The sequence below is a fragment of the Cordyceps javanica genome, chromosome 3, assembly GCF_051103115.1.
Source record: "Cordyceps javanica chromosome 3, complete sequence".
NCBI classification, from domain to species: domain Eukaryota; kingdom Fungi; phylum Ascomycota; class Sordariomycetes; order Hypocreales; family Cordycipitaceae; genus Cordyceps; species Cordyceps javanica.
The window spans coordinates 1,373,358-1,390,466 of NC_139297.1; the positions used below are offsets into that span (position 1 = coordinate 1,373,358).

The window sequence follows — 17,109 nt, forward strand, 5'->3', positions numbered from 1 at the left end:
GCGAGAAAAACACCGGGCAATGCCAGACTTCTTGACCTTGTCTAATCCCGTCAAAGCGTGAGCACGATAAAGAACAGGCTTTGCCAAGCTATGCGCAACAAGGTGTCATGGGAAAGTGTGTGCTCGGTAGGTAAGCGTGTCCATCGTCCAACGTGGGGCAGCAAGGAGGCCACTACCTTGCTACCACCAACCCACCCACCACCGCTCCATCAACTAATACGGTAAGGTAAGGTACCTAAGCAACTAAGTAAGTAAGTAGAAGTGCCTGCCTAAGTAGGTACTTTACTTAAGTAGTACCTACTTACCGATCAGTAAGTACCTAGGTATCTTTCGGCGCGTCACACACCCACCGCAATCCTCTTCATCGTTACTTACTGCGACGCTGGATCGTAGTGTAGCCTACTTACTTACCTAGGTACCTACTGAGCTACTTTTGAGGTAGGTAGGCAATGAGGGTAATTCTTGTCTATGGTAAATGAAAGGTACCTGCGATGAGTCCAAATATCTCTGGTTCGTTGAAGCAATCCAAAGAGGCAGATTATTCTATAGCCAGAATTCTCATTGCTATATTGTTTTATTTACTGTTTTATTCACTGTTTTGTATTATCAATTATTTGTATTCGCGAAGAAAGTATTTGTGTGTAGTATGTATTTGTGTGTAGTATATCCTACATCTGCAATATTAAATAAAAATGTAAATCAGGTCTATAAGATCAATTATGTATTTGTATCCAGTTATTTCATCATCTAGAGAGTCGAACGTCATCCTTCACTGTGGCATTTTGTCCATGTAGGCCACACCACCGTCATCACCACCGAAGAGCACTGGAGTAATAACGGAAAGTGCTACCCGCCCTCGACACACAACCTTCAACTAAGATTCGCGACTTTAATCGTGATGAAATCCGCAGTTGAAACCGGACAACTCCTCCATCTCAACATCTTCATTTATTTTGGCTCGGAATTCATACAAGTCTACAGGAATGGTATCCAGAGCTGAATGTAGCAACTACCTGCGCCGTTTAGAATACCAACAGCTGTTTAAGAGCTCATGGCAAAACAGAACTGGCAGAATTTATGTAATATAGACAACGGCACTAACGAATTTTGAGATAAGAAAGTATAAATCTATACCGCCATTTTAATTTATGTATTATATTTCTCAACAAGAACTTGTTGACCTTACGCCATCAACTCGCAGCGAAGCCTCCAACAAGAGATGAGCAGCATATCACTCCTTATATCGTGGACGAATAGTCTCTCGACTGCTTTTATGTTTGTTCGTTTGCTTTTTTTTGAAAAAAAAAAAAGATTTGATTCGCTCGCCATCTTATAGCATCATAGAGGTGTACGACATGTTACACATTCGCGATACAACCCATCTTGCCTACACCGCTACGCTGACTGGCGTAGATCGGCCTCCAGGCAAGCGTAGCGCAGAAGATGTTTCTGCTTGGAAAGCTGAAAAAACATCGTACAATTTATTTTTGCATCATAAGCTGAACGAACTCGTTGTCTGAACTCATGTTAGGTCCTGTTTGCAGGGTGCATTGTGATACCACTTACAGTCAATACGGCCATCGCCGTCCTGATCGGCCTCGCGAATCATCTCATCAACTTCGTCATCGGTAAGCTTCTCACCGATAGAAGTCATAACGTGTCGGAGCTCGGCAGCGGATATGAAGCCATTGTTATCGCGGTCGAAGACCTGTTCGTCTTTAGTCAGGCTGAACCGCATGTCCCGTTGTCAATACAGACCTTGAAAGCCTCCATGATTTCCTCTTCAGAATCGGTATCCTTCATCTTGCGAGCCATCATGGTAAGGAATTCTTTTGACCTAGTAAGCCTTGGCTCAGAGTAGCGATGGCCGGACCACTCAACGTACCGGGGAAATCGATAGTGCCGTTATTGTCGGCATCGACCTCGTTAATCATATCCTGAAGCTCTGACTCGGAGGGGTTCTGGCCGAGAGAGCGCATGACAGTGCCGAGTTCCTTAGTGGTAATCTGGCCTGCAATGCCGATATTAGCTCGATAGTCTTTCGGCGTGCAGAGAATACACTCGGGCGATCTCGGAATATGCGGAGGGACGATAGGAATTGGATACTGAATAGTTATGGGGAGCACTCACCATCACCATCCTTGTCCTGTGCAAAGAGCAGTTAGCGACTTCATTCAGAGAGCTTCAGGAAGCCCTTCAGCAAGTCAAACCGAGGAGCCGAGATACGGCATGGGTGCTGAGACTAGTGATCACTTACAAAGAGAGAGAAAGCCTCCTTGAATTCGGCGACTTGGTCTTCGGTGAGGGAATCAGCCTGGGCAAAGTAACTGCGTTAGCGAATATGTGGAAGCTATGGATATTTTTGTCCCAACCCCTCACACCGCGGGGTTACCGACGAGCGGGTAGCGATAGGGCGCAGGCAAGAATTCAATAGCAGACGAACCATGGTGGACAGATGAGGAGCAAAGAATATGAACGAGAGTCAACGTCGAACGGCTAAGTGACTGCAGCGTAGGTAGGTTTCTCAAAATCCTTACGGCTCTTGCTTTGTTGCGACGGCAGACGTGGGGAAAGGCAAAGGGGGGAAGCAGGGCAGAAATAACTGTTGTGTGCAGTACTGTGCTTGGGGCCCAGAGCAGCAAAGCACCAGGTGAGCTGACGCCGCCCACCCCCCCATGAGCAGCGATAGGTCAGAGAGGTACCCAGTTGCCTGTCAGTCAGTGCGGCAGTACTTTGGCACCTGAGACACGCCGCCGCCTTCCAGCTCCACCAGTTGCCTACCTGCCAACCTGTACCTACTGATATTGCTACGTACCGTGATACCGCGATTGCGCAGCTATCGTGCTAAGTAGGTACTTATCGCTGCTCTGCCACGTGACAAGCTTCCGTACGTCACTACCAATCACCGACTGGAAGCCATCACTTCCGATTACTTCCAACATCCCGGAGAGGTTTTGTTTGCAAGTCGTTTATATCTACATCTGAGTCCGAGCCGACAGCCCCAATACGTGTTTCGGTACTTAGCTTTGTTGCTGGTCTGGTCTACTGGGTAGGTACCTCATGTCAATAGCGAGCCGCGGCATGTGAGAGAAGTCGTCCAGCTGTGTATAATTCTTACTTCAGTTTCATATGCGTCTTCTTCCGGTTGAATCTCAATTGAACAGTATGAATCTCTCTACACATATGTCCTGCAGAATAATTTGGAATGGACATAATGTTCTGTTCCATAGTGTCGTAAACTACCTGGTGGACATTGAGATATGCCAGAACCGGCTCCACAACCACCTGTCGAGTGGCTCGCTGTCTAAAGCTACCTAGTTGCTAGGTACCTTAGGTACCTAGGTAGGTACTAAGGCATTTAGGTACGTAAGTACCCAGGTACTTAGGTTAGGTAGGTAGCGTACCAGAGTTGGAGTGGTAGTCAAGTAGTACCTAAGTAGGTACTCTCACACCAACAGCTCGCTGGCAACATGAGCGTCATCCCCAACTGGAAAAAAGAGGCCACACGAACGGTTAGGCTACTACACAACATCCACCACTAGGTACTCTACTTAAGTTGTCGTTTACCAGCACCATCGTCCTTGATCCGACGTTGCTTAACCTGGATAGGAGTCGCACCACTTGATTCAGACACCACAGAACGGAATCTTCGAGCCGTGATTGCGTCCGCCATGTGGCGAGACCGCACCAATCTGTACGAAGTCCACTACGCGCGAGCATTCCCGAATGCGCCCTTGGTCGCTGACATATTGAAACAGATATATCTCATACCGGCAGTCGTATGTGCACCATCCTGCGCAACGAAATAAATATAGCGGTGCTGGCACCAGTGCGTACCAGGATGCGTACTCCTCAAGTAATTACGCCAGTGAAGATAGGCGTGGTCTGCTCTCAGGCGGCGCGTTCGACGACGATGGCGACGCTATAATCGAGATGGACCTGCTACCCCCTCGGTGGGCTGATATATCAGACGAGGTCACCGAGCTCCTGGTCACCATCGCAACAAAGGGACAGCGGTTGGAGAAGCTACATCAAAAGCATGTTTTACCCGGGTTCGACGATGATGAAGCGAAAAGAAACGAGGAGGCACAGATTGAGAAACTCACTCAGGAAATTACTAAGGGCTTCCATGATTGCCACCGATGTATCCAACGCGTGGAGCAGATGGTCCGCGAGTCCAAACAGTCGGGCACTATTAGCAACGCTGAAAAGACCATGGCCAAGAATATACAGATATCCCTGGCTGCAAGGGTTCAAGATGCCAGTGCAGACTTCCGCAAGAAACAGAGCGCATACCTCAAGAGTAAGAACCAATCTGCAGCTACATTACTGTCATCTACTGACAAGCTGCTCTGTAGAGCTTCGGGGCATGGCCGGACTAGGACGACCAACCCCAGATTTTCGGTCCTCCTCACCAGCACCCGGATCATATATCGACCGATCGGTACAGGAGTCTGATGCAGATAGATCTTTCTCGCAATCCACACTTCAGATTGCTCAACAGAGGCAGCTCACATCAAACGACGCAACTATTGCCCAACGAGAGCGCGAGATTGAAGATATTGCTCAGGGCATTATTGAACTTTCGGACCTGTTTCGCGACCTCCAAAATATGGTCATCGACCAAGGCACTATGCTTGACCGTATCGATTATAATGTTGAACGTATGCATACGGATGTGAAGGGCGCTGAAGTTGAACTCAAAGTTGCTTCTGGCTACCAGCGAAAGACGACAAAGCGCAAAATCATCCTACTGCTCATTATCCTAGTTGCTGGTTTATTCATTGTGCTCTTGGTAAAGCCCAGAAGAGAAAGTCGAGATGCCACATTCTAGGTGCTTTCAAAGCCCAATGTCCGAGCCCGACTACCTGCAATGCATATATAAAGCAATATCCGGCGCTCTCTTATCATCATGAACATGTACAATCTAGTATTAGGCGTTTCGCCGTAGCTGAGGCTAGGAGATATGGGTATATGTTTAGAATAATACAGTAATGCTGATATATGTCTTTCATGGATGCGCGTCAAGCGTGTCATAGGACGACGACAGCGCTCGAAAATCTTTCCCGCCGAGACCAATGATGTACCCAGCTGGTATCAGTGTTGATCCCCAGGCAGCATCAATGACTTCCTTCATCTGCGTTGACGAAAGCCAATGTCTGTATCTTGGCTCCCCATCACGCTGTCTCAAACGCTGGCAGGAGTAGAGGCCATTGCGGGCCGCCGACTCGACCAGATCCATATCGATGAAAACGCCTCGATCCCGCAGCTTTGCTAGGATGTGTATGCCAGATGCAACATTAAAATTCGTCACTACTGCGTTCTGGATGGTAGATTTCAACGACGTCCCCTTCACAACGTTGAGCGCCCAGTCAAACCCGAATTTTACTGTGGTCCGTTGGAAATTGCCATCGAAAATCTTGAACAATGGATGGTGGTGGTGATAATAAGAAAGGTCAGCAGGTATATAGCCGGCAGTTTCGGTGCGTCGTAGACACGCTGTAGCGAGTTTGGTCATCTTTGGCATGTCGGCTTTGTGCACTGGAAACAAGCCTCCAAGGCTGTGGTCATACATCTTCACAACTTCGAGGCTAAGTTGCTCCAACATGTCGAGCCTTCCTTGATGTCCCAGACCGAGCAGCAATATTTTCCAATACTCAGCACGGATAGCAACATCCTGGGCAGCAATGCAACGAATCACCCCGATCACCTCGTCTAGAATGCGAATGCACTCATGCGAATTCCATACGATTCCACGGCGATCCATTGGAAAAGCTGCAAACGCTCTGCGCAGAATGGCAGAAGCTTCAATTGACCCGATTCGATACCCCAAAGAAACCAGGCGTTCCAGTGCAAGTTTCATTCGCCATGGCTCATCGAAAAGCAGCTTCTCTATAGAAAAGGCAGGGGCGATAGTGGCAAGTTGAAACGGTGAAGGCTGTAGTGATTGCTGCGCTCGCATAGCGAGCACATTTATGACGCCTCGCATTAGAGTTTCCTGTTCCACATTTTGTCTGCGAATAGAATTTTCTAATATCATTTGCCTCGTCTCTTCATCGTCAAATTCCTCTGGATGTATGTCGGAGTGTAAAAGGTTTCTGAGCAAAGAGTCTTTCCCTTGCCTAGCAAACTCAGATACTGCAGTACAGTATGCACCTGCAGGAATAGAAATATCGAGATTCTGCAACGTTTTAATCAGCTCATGGACCTCGATTGCGCTGTTCGATCGAAGAGCAAGAGCCTGAAATGCTCGGGGTCCTATCGATCGAATTCCGGCATTTTTCGCGAGTTGCATAGCGAAACTAGCCGGCGTCCAGCTACTAGCAAATAGTTTCTCAAGAACGCCATCTACCAAACCTCTGGCCTGTGGCTGTGGTTGAGAAGTATTTCCAGTATTTTCAAGTCTGCGATCATATGAGGTCATCCTGTTTGCTCCAGTGTTCCTGGATGTCTTCGACCTCGTAGCCATGCACCTGATTGTCGATCCCTTCTTGCTTCTCTTTGGTCTGCATCTTTCGAGTGTAAGATCTAGAACGCGACGCTCTGCTGCGGTAAAATTCGTGTTCGTGTAATAACTCGCAAGAAATATAATGAATTGTCCAGACGATTCAGAGGAAGGAGAGTCGCTTTTACGCAAGAACGTTCGGCGCCAGCGTTTAGCTAACCTTGATTGACCGGAGTCGAAGAGGACAGGAATTATGATATCATATAGATTGTGCCGAGGTAAGGAGAGGTATATCTCTTCTAGCGTGTCTTGCATTCTGGTATCCGGGTTCGAGACAAAGTTTTCGAAAAACATGTCCAGAATATGCTGGTCGGGGAGAAAATCGGTTGCTAACCGAAGATGTGTCTCGACAGCGTCCTTGAAATCGCCCTGTTCTAAAAGCTTGTGCATGCATTTCGTATATAGGTTTGGCCATCGATAATCGAATTGTTGCAAAAGATTTTCAGCGCAAGTAAAAAGCTTCTGCCGGTTTGATGGCGATTGAATCCCAGCATATACAAAAACGCTCTTTATATAGTCTGATTTCATGACAATATCAAGATTTTCGCGCTCCCTGAGCCTGTCCATTGTTGCACAAACACCATGTGCGCCATGGATTCTGTCCATGTGCAGGACTAGCTTGTTCCAGTCAATGGCCTTGCCATCTGACAAATCTAGCTCAGCCTGGTCAAGATCTTGTGATATCGCGGAGGGTGTGACTTTCTGCGTCGTCGCATCTTGTCGAGGGCTTGTGGCGCAGGTCGACAATTGTCTAGTTCTTGGATGCAGACTTCGGGAACCTGAGTATGATAGCAGAGGGATATTTGTACACCGGTAGTACTTATTGTATTTCTGGCATACGCACGCATATCTGTATGCTGACTTTGTACAATGGAGGCGCCCTATACCAAAGAAGTGTCGCACGTCTTGAACCCGTAGGTTAGCATTACGCTCGACAGTTCTGATGCGCTTCGAAGTGTTGTATGCGCATTTTTGCAATACCCTCGAGGGTTGATGCATCTATGCAGATCGCATTAGATATGGGCGCATCCGGCAGGAAAAATGAGGTTGGCCAAGAATAAGGCCAAACAGGGGATACAATTACTTCAACCCACGCGCGTCATAACTATTGCATGTTGGCAAGGTGCTGCCGTGATTTTTTAGTGGATCTCATCGCAGGAGGCCGACAAGTAGAAACCTTGCAAGCGGAGCTGAGTCATCGGGCCTGATTGGCCAATCACAATATGGCCTCATTTTCGCACCTGAGGCTACGGGCAGTGGCCTCACATTGACTGACTACCGACACAACCTTTTCAAAACAACAGCTCCGAAAACTTTGACCGCCAACTCGATCAAAAAGAACTCGTTCAAGATGGGGTAAGAATTTGTACCAATCTAGCATGAGATTTCGAGCTTCTGCTTGCAGAGGCCTCAATTCACACCGATACCAGCGAGCCGTCTCGGTTAAACCATCGATTCCGCGTGCGATCACGACAAGACTAACGAAATAACAGCTTGATCAACGCTAAGAACAATGTTCCCGAGCACCAACGCTTCTACCAGCAAGCTTATAAGGCGCATACCCGTCTCTGGATGATTGTGAGAACAACTTGTACCTCCTAACCCGGCGCAATGGTGCTGACAGCCTGCAGAACGGTCGCAGCCGTTGGTACATGACCCCCTACCTCATTGTCCTTTGGGGCACCTTCGGAGGTTTGTCACTCCTCGGCCTGCTTGAGATCACGTTTTTTACTAACACTGTGTTAGCTACCCTGTGGGCAGCCGGTCGTAAGGTCACCGGTCACAACACCTGGTTCGGCAAGGATTAATTTCCAATTCGAAAGCATGAGGCGGAAGAAGTAATTGTTTCATAACCAATTGCCGTGTATGACTAGACTCCCATTGTTATTAGAGTCAATAGAATCGTCACGTTCGACTTGTTCAGCAAGGTGCGCCGCCACATCAAGATATCGTGGGAAATCGGGATCTCAATTTTCCTACTACAATATTACATTCAGGTGTTTGCGTTTCCTTGAGCAGCAACAAGCTCGGGTCAATGAATCTACTGCGCCACTGCTTCGGATGCCGGTGAAGCGGGGCTTCAGTACCCAGTAGCTCCGGGTGCCTTCTCGTCTTTGCGAAGATTCACCAACATCTCGCGGAAGCGCTCCTTGCCACTGCCGGAAGCACCACCTTTACTTCCCTTGCCACTCACGTCAACCAATTTCGCAATTCTATCCCAGCTGGTACCACCTGACACGGTGTCATCTCGGTTTGCCAGGAATTGCTCGGCATCCTTGCGAGTCTGCGCAATGCCTTTGTCCTTTTTTGTGTTGTAGTTCTCGTAGAAGTCGTCGATGTTTTGCTGCGCCTCCTTTATTGTCTCTTCTTTTTGAGCTGCTAGTTGTTCGGCTCTCTTTGAAATCTGTGCATCGCGTTTTTCTCGCCATTGCTTGATCACTTCAGGCTCTTCCTCGTTCGTCAACGTGGCTTGGTATCCCGAGTTGTAGCTGACAGACGGGCCTGTAATTGTTGATACCCCCTGTGCACCGGACATTCCCTGTTACCCCTGTATCAGCCTCGTTTGCTATCCATTTGTGTTCTCCGATGTTAACGTACAGATGAGGGGTCTGCGAGATCTGGAAACTGTGATTCGAATGTGGACGGCGCACTTGCTCCACCGAGAAGATCTCCGCTGGGTTCATCCAACGCTACAGCGTCACCGCTGGTAGCGAATTGTTCAGCATCGTCGCCAAGAAGGGCTTTCTCGCGCGCAAGAAAATCCTGTTCGCCCGAGCCTGTACTGGCCTTGACCTCTGTTTGCGCTGTACTAGTTGTTAGTGACATCTAGCCACATGATTGGATTCGATATATTTACCTCCAGAGTCGAAGTCATCCAGTGATGGGAAACGGTCCGCCATTTTGTATGCTGTCGCTGTGAAGGTTACGGTTATGTTGATGTAGAGTAGAAGGAGGACAGTCGTCGGCGAGGTGCCTTATCTAGATGCCACACACCCATTATCACAACACTTGGTAACTTAAGCACAAGCTAGATAGATGGTATACATCACGTGTCCTTGGTGCGGGTCTCTTTCAAATATAACTATACTCAAATAAGTATAGGGTACGTCTTATTTTATAAACTCCCATGAATTATTATACTTGATAGATCCTTTGACTTTTTGCTGCTCTCACGTACGAGGACATACTGTGTATATAATGGCAGTCTCAATGTTACTCTGTCATCGGTTTTTTATGATCTACATGTGGTAGTACGTCTTTGGTGCCTTTGTGAGCGGGTGTTCTTGGCGATGTCTTTACAGCTTAGTTGTGACTGGTGAGGAGCGTGTGTGGAGCACACTGGCTGTATGAAGGGGCTCGCCTAATTGCATATATAGGTAAGGTAGCATGGTAGGTAGGTACCTAGCCAACGTACTACCTCTACCTACATACCTAGGTACCTAGGTAGTTGCCTAAGTACACCATTGTACCTACCGACCTACCTAGGTATCTAGCAATGTTTATTGTCCACCAACGCATCTTGTCGACCGGTAAAAGCTGTTCCCGCTGAATCAAAGCAACACTGACCTACTCACCAGTCCCACCAGTTTTAAACAGGATAAACCCATTCGCTGAAGAACATCTAGACGACCATCTGGATACCTCTCAGACATAACACAAAGGCACGTGGAAGAGACAAGCCGTCAACTGGCGCAGAAGGTCTCTGCTCGTGCGACCAGGCTGCCTGCCGATATTTTCACTGCAGAGACAAGCGCCAGGACTCGATACGATGGCATACAACGATGATGCTGTGCTCGCTCGACTGTCTGCGCTCAACGAGAGCCACGACAGCATTGCGACAGCTGCGCAATGGATCATGTTTCACAAGTATGCGGCGAACGCAATAGGCTGAACGCCAATATTTTGCTAACTCATCGGCCACAGGCGGCACGCAGATCGCACTGTTGCGCTCTGGATGCAACGATTGAAAGATTCGTCTGCGACAAGAAGACTGAGTCTCATTTATCTTGCAAATGGTAAAACGCGCCGGCTAGAACGCAAGGCGACAGTCAAAGCTAATGGGCATCGGGCTATAGAAGTCGCACAACAATCAAGAATCCGGCGAAAAGAAGATTTCATAATTGCGTTCTCACCCGTAATTGCCGAAGCAACGGCACTTGCATACAAGGGTGCCCCGACCGAAATACACGGAAAATTGCGTCGCGTGGTTGACGTGTGGAAAGACCGGAACATATTCGAAGCCCCAATACAAAGCGCTATCGAATCGCGTCTAGATGGTAACAGCCCATAATATAGACTCGCCAAAGAAGCAAACATGCTAATAGTAAATAGAACTGGATAAAGCCAAAGGGACAACCCGACCAGCATTTGGGAACTCTCCATTCACCTCGAACACCGCAGTTGCAGCACCTCCTGAATTTGCGCCACTTATCTCGGGACTTCAAAAAGTTCAGAAGATGAGTGTACCGCTCAAGTCCATTATCGATTCCGCGAACCAAGAATACGAAAAGCAGACTGACCCTTCCATTGCGGTACCGTCAGCGCCAGTTTTTGCGGCACGCCTCAATGGTCTCCTAAAGACACTCTCTAATGCGGAGACCGCCACTAAAGAAAGCGTGACAAACCGAGAGGACCTGATTGCTGGTCTAGAGAAAATGCTTCAGGAACACAAGTCTGAGCTCGAGGTAGACCACAAGGCGCTTTCACAACTATCAGCCAGGAAGGTGGAAATCGAAGAAAAGAAGCAACAAGTAGAACTAGCCATTATGCGAGCACTTGGACCGGCTGATGGCAATGGATCACAAACAAATGGAGAGGAGGGGGTATTGGCGCAGGAACCAGGTCGCCCGGAAGTGGAAGCTCTCACACCCCCCGCGATGGAGGTGTTCACACCCCCACCCCCAGAGACGGAGGGTCTTTGCCAAATCGACGAGGCGGAGATCCAACCTGAAGCGGAAGAAGCCACAAAGGGTGCTTCACTGCACTCGATCCCAATATCTTCCAATGGTTCAAATAAAAGACGGAGAGTTGATGACGACGACGAATTCCCAGACATGGGAGGAGACGATGGCATTGATGAAGATGTTGCCATGATGCTGAAAGGCTAAGAACTATAGACTTGTCGCCACGGTGGCTCTGTATTATCTTTGTATGAATTTAGTAGATCGTCACTGAAATGTTCTTTTATTCGTTGATGGTTAAGTGGTGTCATTCCCCAAATATAATGTGCAGTTGGAATTACGGAGCTTGTCAGTGTCCTTCTCCCTACGGCATGTTTGGTATTCGCATTGCTCAAGCACTATGCACGTTAAAAAACATACCACGATAGGTTGTGACGGCGACCGCAGCACTATGCTTAATTGATTAGCTCCATACGGACTGACCTGCCAATGGGGAGGTCGGACGACTCATATGCTCCGACCGAGGCCGACCTCGCGCATCAGAAGCTACCTACCTAGGTAGCTCCACACCAATTTTCAGTCAACCTTGATTTTGTCAGCAGGAAATGCCGCTACTACGAAGTTCGAGGCAACATCACTTTCGACACCCAAACGGATAAGGGAGCAATCAGCTCCGTTGCAGCAGATAGTGCCTAGAAAGCATATTGGCGCTACTTGGGGCAGTCTGACGATGGGACGGCGTGGACCAGAATAGCCGAATTTGGACAGGATGGTTTCTGGAGCGCTGCGCCGGGCTATGGCCCCTCGACTGAGTACCTTCTCGGAGGCGCGTTCACACGGAGTTGCTCTCACAGTGCGCTTAATCGCCTCGAATACTACTGTGAAACCGATCTACATGAAAAAATCTTCAAGCCCTCTTGATACTACATCGACGCACCGCTTCGGCGCCTCGACGCGCGCCTTGCTTCATGCCACCTTCGCCGCGGGGCGTCGAACCGCCGTTGCGAATAAGGTGCCTGCAGTTGGATTATCAAGACCCTTCTCGACAATAAAGAGCCTACAGGAGAAGAAGCGTTTGCATCCACCGAAAGCAGAAACAAAATCACAGTCTTCGGAGAAGAACGAGCTCAACGAGAGCGAGGCCGATTTCGAATTCAAAAAAAGCGACCGAGCTGCGCAAGCTGCGCAAGTGAACCTCCAGGCGAAGCTTTCCAAAGATAGCAAGCAGCCTGCAAAGGCAGGACTCAGAGAGATATGGCGACTAATCAAGGTTGCTCGCCCAGAGCTCCGTTGGCTAGGCATTGCATTTATCTTCTTGGTGATTTCGTCCAGTGTCACCATGTCTATTCCATTTTCAGTCGGCAGAATTCTGGATCTCGCGACAAAGGGCGAGGCAGATGACATTCGTCTTTTTGGACTTACCTTGAATCAATTCTTCATGGGCCTTGCTGGCATCCTGACACTCGGTGCTATGGCCAATTTCGGACGCGTGATTCTGTTGCGCATCGTTGGAGAGAGAGTGGTTGCAAGACTCCGATCACAACTATATCGCCGCACGTACGTGCAAGATGCCGAATTCTTTGATGCAAACCGAGTTGGCGACTTGATCTCAAGGCTCAGCTCTGACACTGTCATTGTTGGAAAGTCAGTCACACAAAACCTCAGTGACGGTCTGAGAGCCCTATTCAGCGGTGGTGCTGGATTTGCTATTATGATCTGGACGAGTCCTAAGCTCACTGGCCTTCTACTCTTAATGTTCCCTCCGATTGCGATTGGCGCGTTTTTCTACGGCCGGGCGATCCGAAATATCAGCCGATCAATCCAGAAAAACCTTGGCACACTTACCAAGATTGCTGAGGAAAGACTCGGTAATATCAAGACCAGCCAGGCCTTTGTCGGAGAAATTCAAGAAGTTGGACGTTACAATAGACAAATTCGACGGATATTTGCCCTGGGCAAGAAAGAGTCACTTGTTGCGGCCACATTCTTTGCCTCTACAGGCTGGGCTGGCAACATGACTATTTTAGCAATGCTTGTTGTTGGTGGAAGCTTTGTTCGCAGTGGAACCATGTCACTTGGGGATCTCACTTCTTTCATGATGTACACAGCGTTTGCAGGCTCAAGCTTGTTTGGATTATCCGGCTTTTACTCTGAACTGATGAAAGGGGTAGGCGCAGCGAGTCGATTATTTGAGCTCCAAGATCGTCGCCCTGGGATTCACCAAACTGCCGGCAAGCCTGTCAAATCCGCACAGGGTCCCATCAAATTCAGCAATGTCACTTTTGCCTATCCCACCCGCCCTGCCGTTAAGATCTTCAATGGTCTCGACTTTGAGATCCCCTCGGGAAGCAATGTATGCGTTGTTGGTCCTTCTGGCGGTGGGAAGTCCACAGTTGCTTCTCTTTTATTGCGATTCTACAACCCGACAGAAGGAAGTATTACTATCAATGGAGTGGATATTTCTGGGATGAATGTCAAGTCTTTGAGACGACGCATCGGCATGGTATCTCAAGAGCCAGTTCTTTTCTCTGGAACAATTGCTGAGAATATTGCATATGGAAAACCACATGCATCTCGAGCAGAAATTATAGCTGCGGCCAGACGCGCCAACTGTAACTTCATCAGTGATCTCCCGGATGGACTGGAAACCCAAGTGGGCGCGAGAGGCTCGCAACTCTCCGGAGGCCAGAAGCAGCGCATTGCGATCGCTAGAGCTCTACTCAAGGATCCTGATATTCTGATTCTCGACGAAGCTACCTCGGCACTGGATGCTGAATCTGAGACTCTGGTCAACGAAGCCCTCGCGGGCCTGCTTCGCGGACACAATACTACCATCTCCATTGCTCATCGCCTCTCAACTATCAAACGCTCCGACAAAATCATTGTTCTGAACACCGAGGGCAAAGTTGCAGAAATTGGCAGCTACACACAGCTTGCTGCCAACAAAGACAGTGCATTCAGTAAACTTATGGAGTGGCAAATGAGTGGTGGTGAAGTCCCGGAGAAGCGTTCGTCTACTGCAGCAGCACACATCACCGAGGCTGAATATATGGAGCAGGAGAGACAACAAACGGACGAAGAGGAACTTCTTGAAGGGGAAGAGCGCGAAAAGAAAGAAGCAGAAGATGAAATTACTGAGCAGAAGCAAAAATGAGCATTCAGCGCTGTGCTAGCGTCGGTGCATCATCGACAGTTGCTGTCATCGCCATCATTTTCACTTCTCACTGTTCTGTAAAACATTATTGTCACTAATTATTTCTTTGTTTTTGTTTTGGTGACTTGGATAAACTTCAGGGTTGGGCGTATTCTCTGACTATCTAGATGATATGGACACACAACTTCACTCGAGCATCTACTAGTTTGGAGGGATATAGATTAGAAGCCCTATGTGACTTGAATTCTTGTTATTTTTTAACGGTGTAACGGGAACTCTAGAGCGCAGAATTGACACAATCAGTTTACACTTTAAGGTTGCAAAGCAGCGCTCGAATCGCTTCTTTCTGCTGTTGTAATTGGACCAGGCAGAAGAAATCCCTGATGGTGAGCGGTGAAATGTTAGTCTACTAAAGTACTAACAAAATGCACCACATGCACTAAGCATCTCGAGCACAAAAGTTGTAACTCCTACACTACAAGGAGAGAGAGAAGAAATGAATAACACAATCAAAAGACAAAATGAAATGTAGATTGATAACAATAAACTACCCTAGAAGTCAATCAGAAAGGTCTTCATTAATCCAGGACCATTTTTTGTCATAATTTGTTAAATATGGGATCCAAGCGAGGCGCGCTCGGAGTTAGATTGACTCCAGATCCATGCTAAGGTTAGAATTTACCCCATCCACTGTCACATGCTTGACTGTTACCTGGCCTGAGGATGGGACGTTAGTTTCATGGTGACTTCTCCCTGCAACAATGACTGAAAGCCCAACTATAGTTATCCATATATCAGCTGCGGATACAAAAGTTAGGTGGCATTTAGCTTTCGGAGTTCTGCTGGTGTCTGAATAAGCTTTGTCCTGGAATCTAGCGCCGTGAAAATAGTACGTGTAAGGACGTCGCGTCACTGCGGCTGATTACATTCTCGACCATACACAAGAGCAACACGCAAAATGGCCACCACGGAAGAAGGACGGTTTAAAAGAGGAAATTCCAGTCTTTATACAAAGACTTGGACTGTAGGTAACGCCCGTACTCTCCCTCGCAGCGTCGGCTCGCCCTTGCTGGACTCGCTAATGCCTCAACAGCCCGCTGGCCCAATCACCGCAAAGCTTATTTTCGTCCACGGATTCAGCGAGCATATCAATCGCTACAACGACTTTTTCCCCAAACTGAACGCGGCTGGAATTCAGGTGTTCGGGTTCGATCAGCGCGGCTGGGGCAAGTCGACCACGACGAAGGCGGAACGCGGCTTGACCGGCCCAACTTCCCTCGTCATCTCGGATGTTGCGGCCTTCATCGAGGATAAGCTCCCTTCTAATATACCTGTCTTTGTCATGGGCCATTCTATGGGTGGAGGCGAGGTGATTACTCTCGCGGCGGACCCCAGCTACGCGAGGCTAGTGAAGCAGATTCGCGGCTGGCTGCTCGATGCGCCATTCATCGGCTTCTCGCCTGACGAAGAGCCCAGCAGCCTCAAGATTTTCATGGGCCGTCTTGTAGGCAAGATTATGCCAAGACAGCAACTCAGACATGAGATCCCGGCTGAGTACTTGAGCCGTGACCCTGCTGTTGTCGAGGACTTTCGCAACGACCCTCTGTGCCACAACACGGGCACCTTGGAGGGGCTCGCCTCGCTCCTAGACCGAACCGGCGCTCTTTCATCTGGGTCTATCAAGCTGGGCGATGACTTGAGTCTGTTTCTTGCCCACGGAACTGCTGACAAGACATGTAGCTACGATGCGTCCAAGAAGTTCTTCCAGGAGCAGTCAACTAATGACAAGACGCATAAAGCATATCAGGGCGCCTATCATCAGATCCACGCCGATCTTTGCAAAGATGACTTTGCCAAGGACATTATCGAATGGATAAATGCTCGTTGCGCGAATAGAGAGAGCGTGCCTGCCGATTCAAAGCTGTGAAACACTAGAAATTTGAAGGACACGACCTTAACGGTAAGGCCTGGCATCGAATACTGGCCAGTTTCTTGGATATTTAAGTTTGCATATAAAATTTCGTTGTATTTTGAGCCAAACCAAAAATGTTGTAGTTGACTAGATCGACAGCAATTTTCTTTGGATAGCAATTGACCATGTATAGCATTAGGTGCTATCAATGTGTTATCACATGGCCTTGACGCAATTGTAGAGGCCGTAAGGGGTGCCGGGTGTGAGATCGGATGGAATCTAGTGTAACATGAGTCGGCCGAAATCTCAGATGTTGCTGCACGCCCAGAGCACCAAACCGACGCCCGACATGGTAGTTATGGGTTGCATCGTCTCAAGTTCCCGGCAACTCCCGAATGAGCGTATTGATGGATCTGGGGCGCAATGCCTGTCCAATTGCCTAATATAGAAAGCCAGACGGAACTCCTCTCTTGTACCGTGGGCGATTTTCGAAGTTTCATTATGCACCACAGCTACACACTGATACACGGCGCGCACTACTTACTGGTAGACACCTCAATTATTTGTTATATATTCGCAGATCAAAAGCCCGCTAGGCTAAGGTCAACACCCACCTCGAGCTACTATTGAAGACTAG

The 17,109-nt window shown here is 48.4% G+C and overlaps 7 protein-coding genes across 7 annotated transcripts; 5 read left to right on the top strand and 2 right to left on the bottom strand.

The window, feature by feature from the left end:
• Positions 1-1,481: 1,481 nt before the first annotated feature.
• On the bottom strand, positions 1,482-2,446 carry V2A60_004647 (calmodulin; the record flags this gene model as incomplete). Its single annotated transcript, XM_083255964.1, has 7 exons — positions 1,482-1,516; positions 1,567-1,708; positions 1,759-1,829; positions 1,886-2,011; positions 2,131-2,146; positions 2,258-2,314; positions 2,444-2,446. 7 exons carry the CDS (start codon positions 2,444-2,446, stop codon positions 1,482-1,484), a joined length of 450 nt encoding a protein of 149 aa, XP_083112090.1.
• A 1,225-nt stretch (positions 2,447-3,671) lies between these two features.
• On the top strand, positions 3,672-4,834 carry V2A60_004648 (t-SNARE syntaxin TLG2; the record flags this gene model as incomplete). Its single annotated transcript, XM_083255965.1, has 3 exons — positions 3,672-3,694; positions 3,759-4,303; positions 4,359-4,834. 3 exons carry the CDS (start codon positions 3,672-3,674, stop codon positions 4,832-4,834), a joined length of 1,044 nt encoding a protein of 347 aa, XP_083112091.1.
• A 3,022-nt stretch (positions 4,835-7,856) lies between these two features.
• On the top strand, positions 7,857-8,313 carry V2A60_004649 (cytochrome c oxidase subunit 7; the record flags this gene model as incomplete). Its single annotated transcript, XM_083255966.1, has 4 exons — positions 7,857-7,861; positions 7,999-8,083; positions 8,137-8,197; positions 8,252-8,313. The coding sequence occupies 4 exons, from the start codon at positions 7,857-7,859 to the stop codon at positions 8,311-8,313; spliced, it is 213 nt and encodes a 70-aa protein (XP_083112092.1).
• Positions 8,314-8,585: 272 nt separating this feature from the next.
• Positions 8,586-9,405, bottom strand: V2A60_004650 (clathrin light chain CLC1; the record flags this gene model as incomplete). Its single annotated transcript, XM_083255967.1, has 3 exons — positions 8,586-9,044; positions 9,104-9,309; positions 9,363-9,405. The coding sequence occupies 3 exons, from the start codon at positions 9,403-9,405 to the stop codon at positions 8,586-8,588; spliced, it is 708 nt and encodes a 235-aa protein (XP_083112093.1).
• An 869-nt stretch (positions 9,406-10,274) lies between these two features.
• Positions 10,275-11,613, top strand: V2A60_004651 (RNA polymerase II-binding domain-containing protein; the record flags this gene model as incomplete). The annotated part of the gene is made up of 4 exons (XM_083255968.1): positions 10,275-10,372; positions 10,430-10,521; positions 10,582-10,782; positions 10,838-11,613. The coding sequence occupies 4 exons, from the start codon at positions 10,275-10,277 to the stop codon at positions 11,611-11,613; spliced, it is 1,167 nt and encodes a 388-aa protein (XP_083112094.1).
• A 1,132-nt stretch (positions 11,614-12,745) lies between these two features.
• V2A60_004652 (ATP-binding cassette permease mdr2) lies at positions 12,746-14,560 on the top strand (the record flags this gene model as incomplete). Its single annotated transcript, XM_083255969.1, has 1 exon — positions 12,746-14,560. One exon carries the CDS (start codon positions 12,746-12,748, stop codon positions 14,558-14,560), a length of 1,815 nt encoding a protein of 604 aa, XP_083112095.1.
• Positions 14,561-15,641: 1,081 nt separating this feature from the next.
• On the top strand, positions 15,642-16,487 carry V2A60_004653 (Alpha/Beta hydrolase protein; the record flags this gene model as incomplete). The annotated part of the gene is made up of 1 exon (XM_083255970.1): positions 15,642-16,487. The coding sequence occupies one exon, from the start codon at positions 15,642-15,644 to the stop codon at positions 16,485-16,487; it is 846 nt and encodes a 281-aa protein (XP_083112096.1).
• Positions 16,488-17,109: the final 622 nt, after the last annotated feature.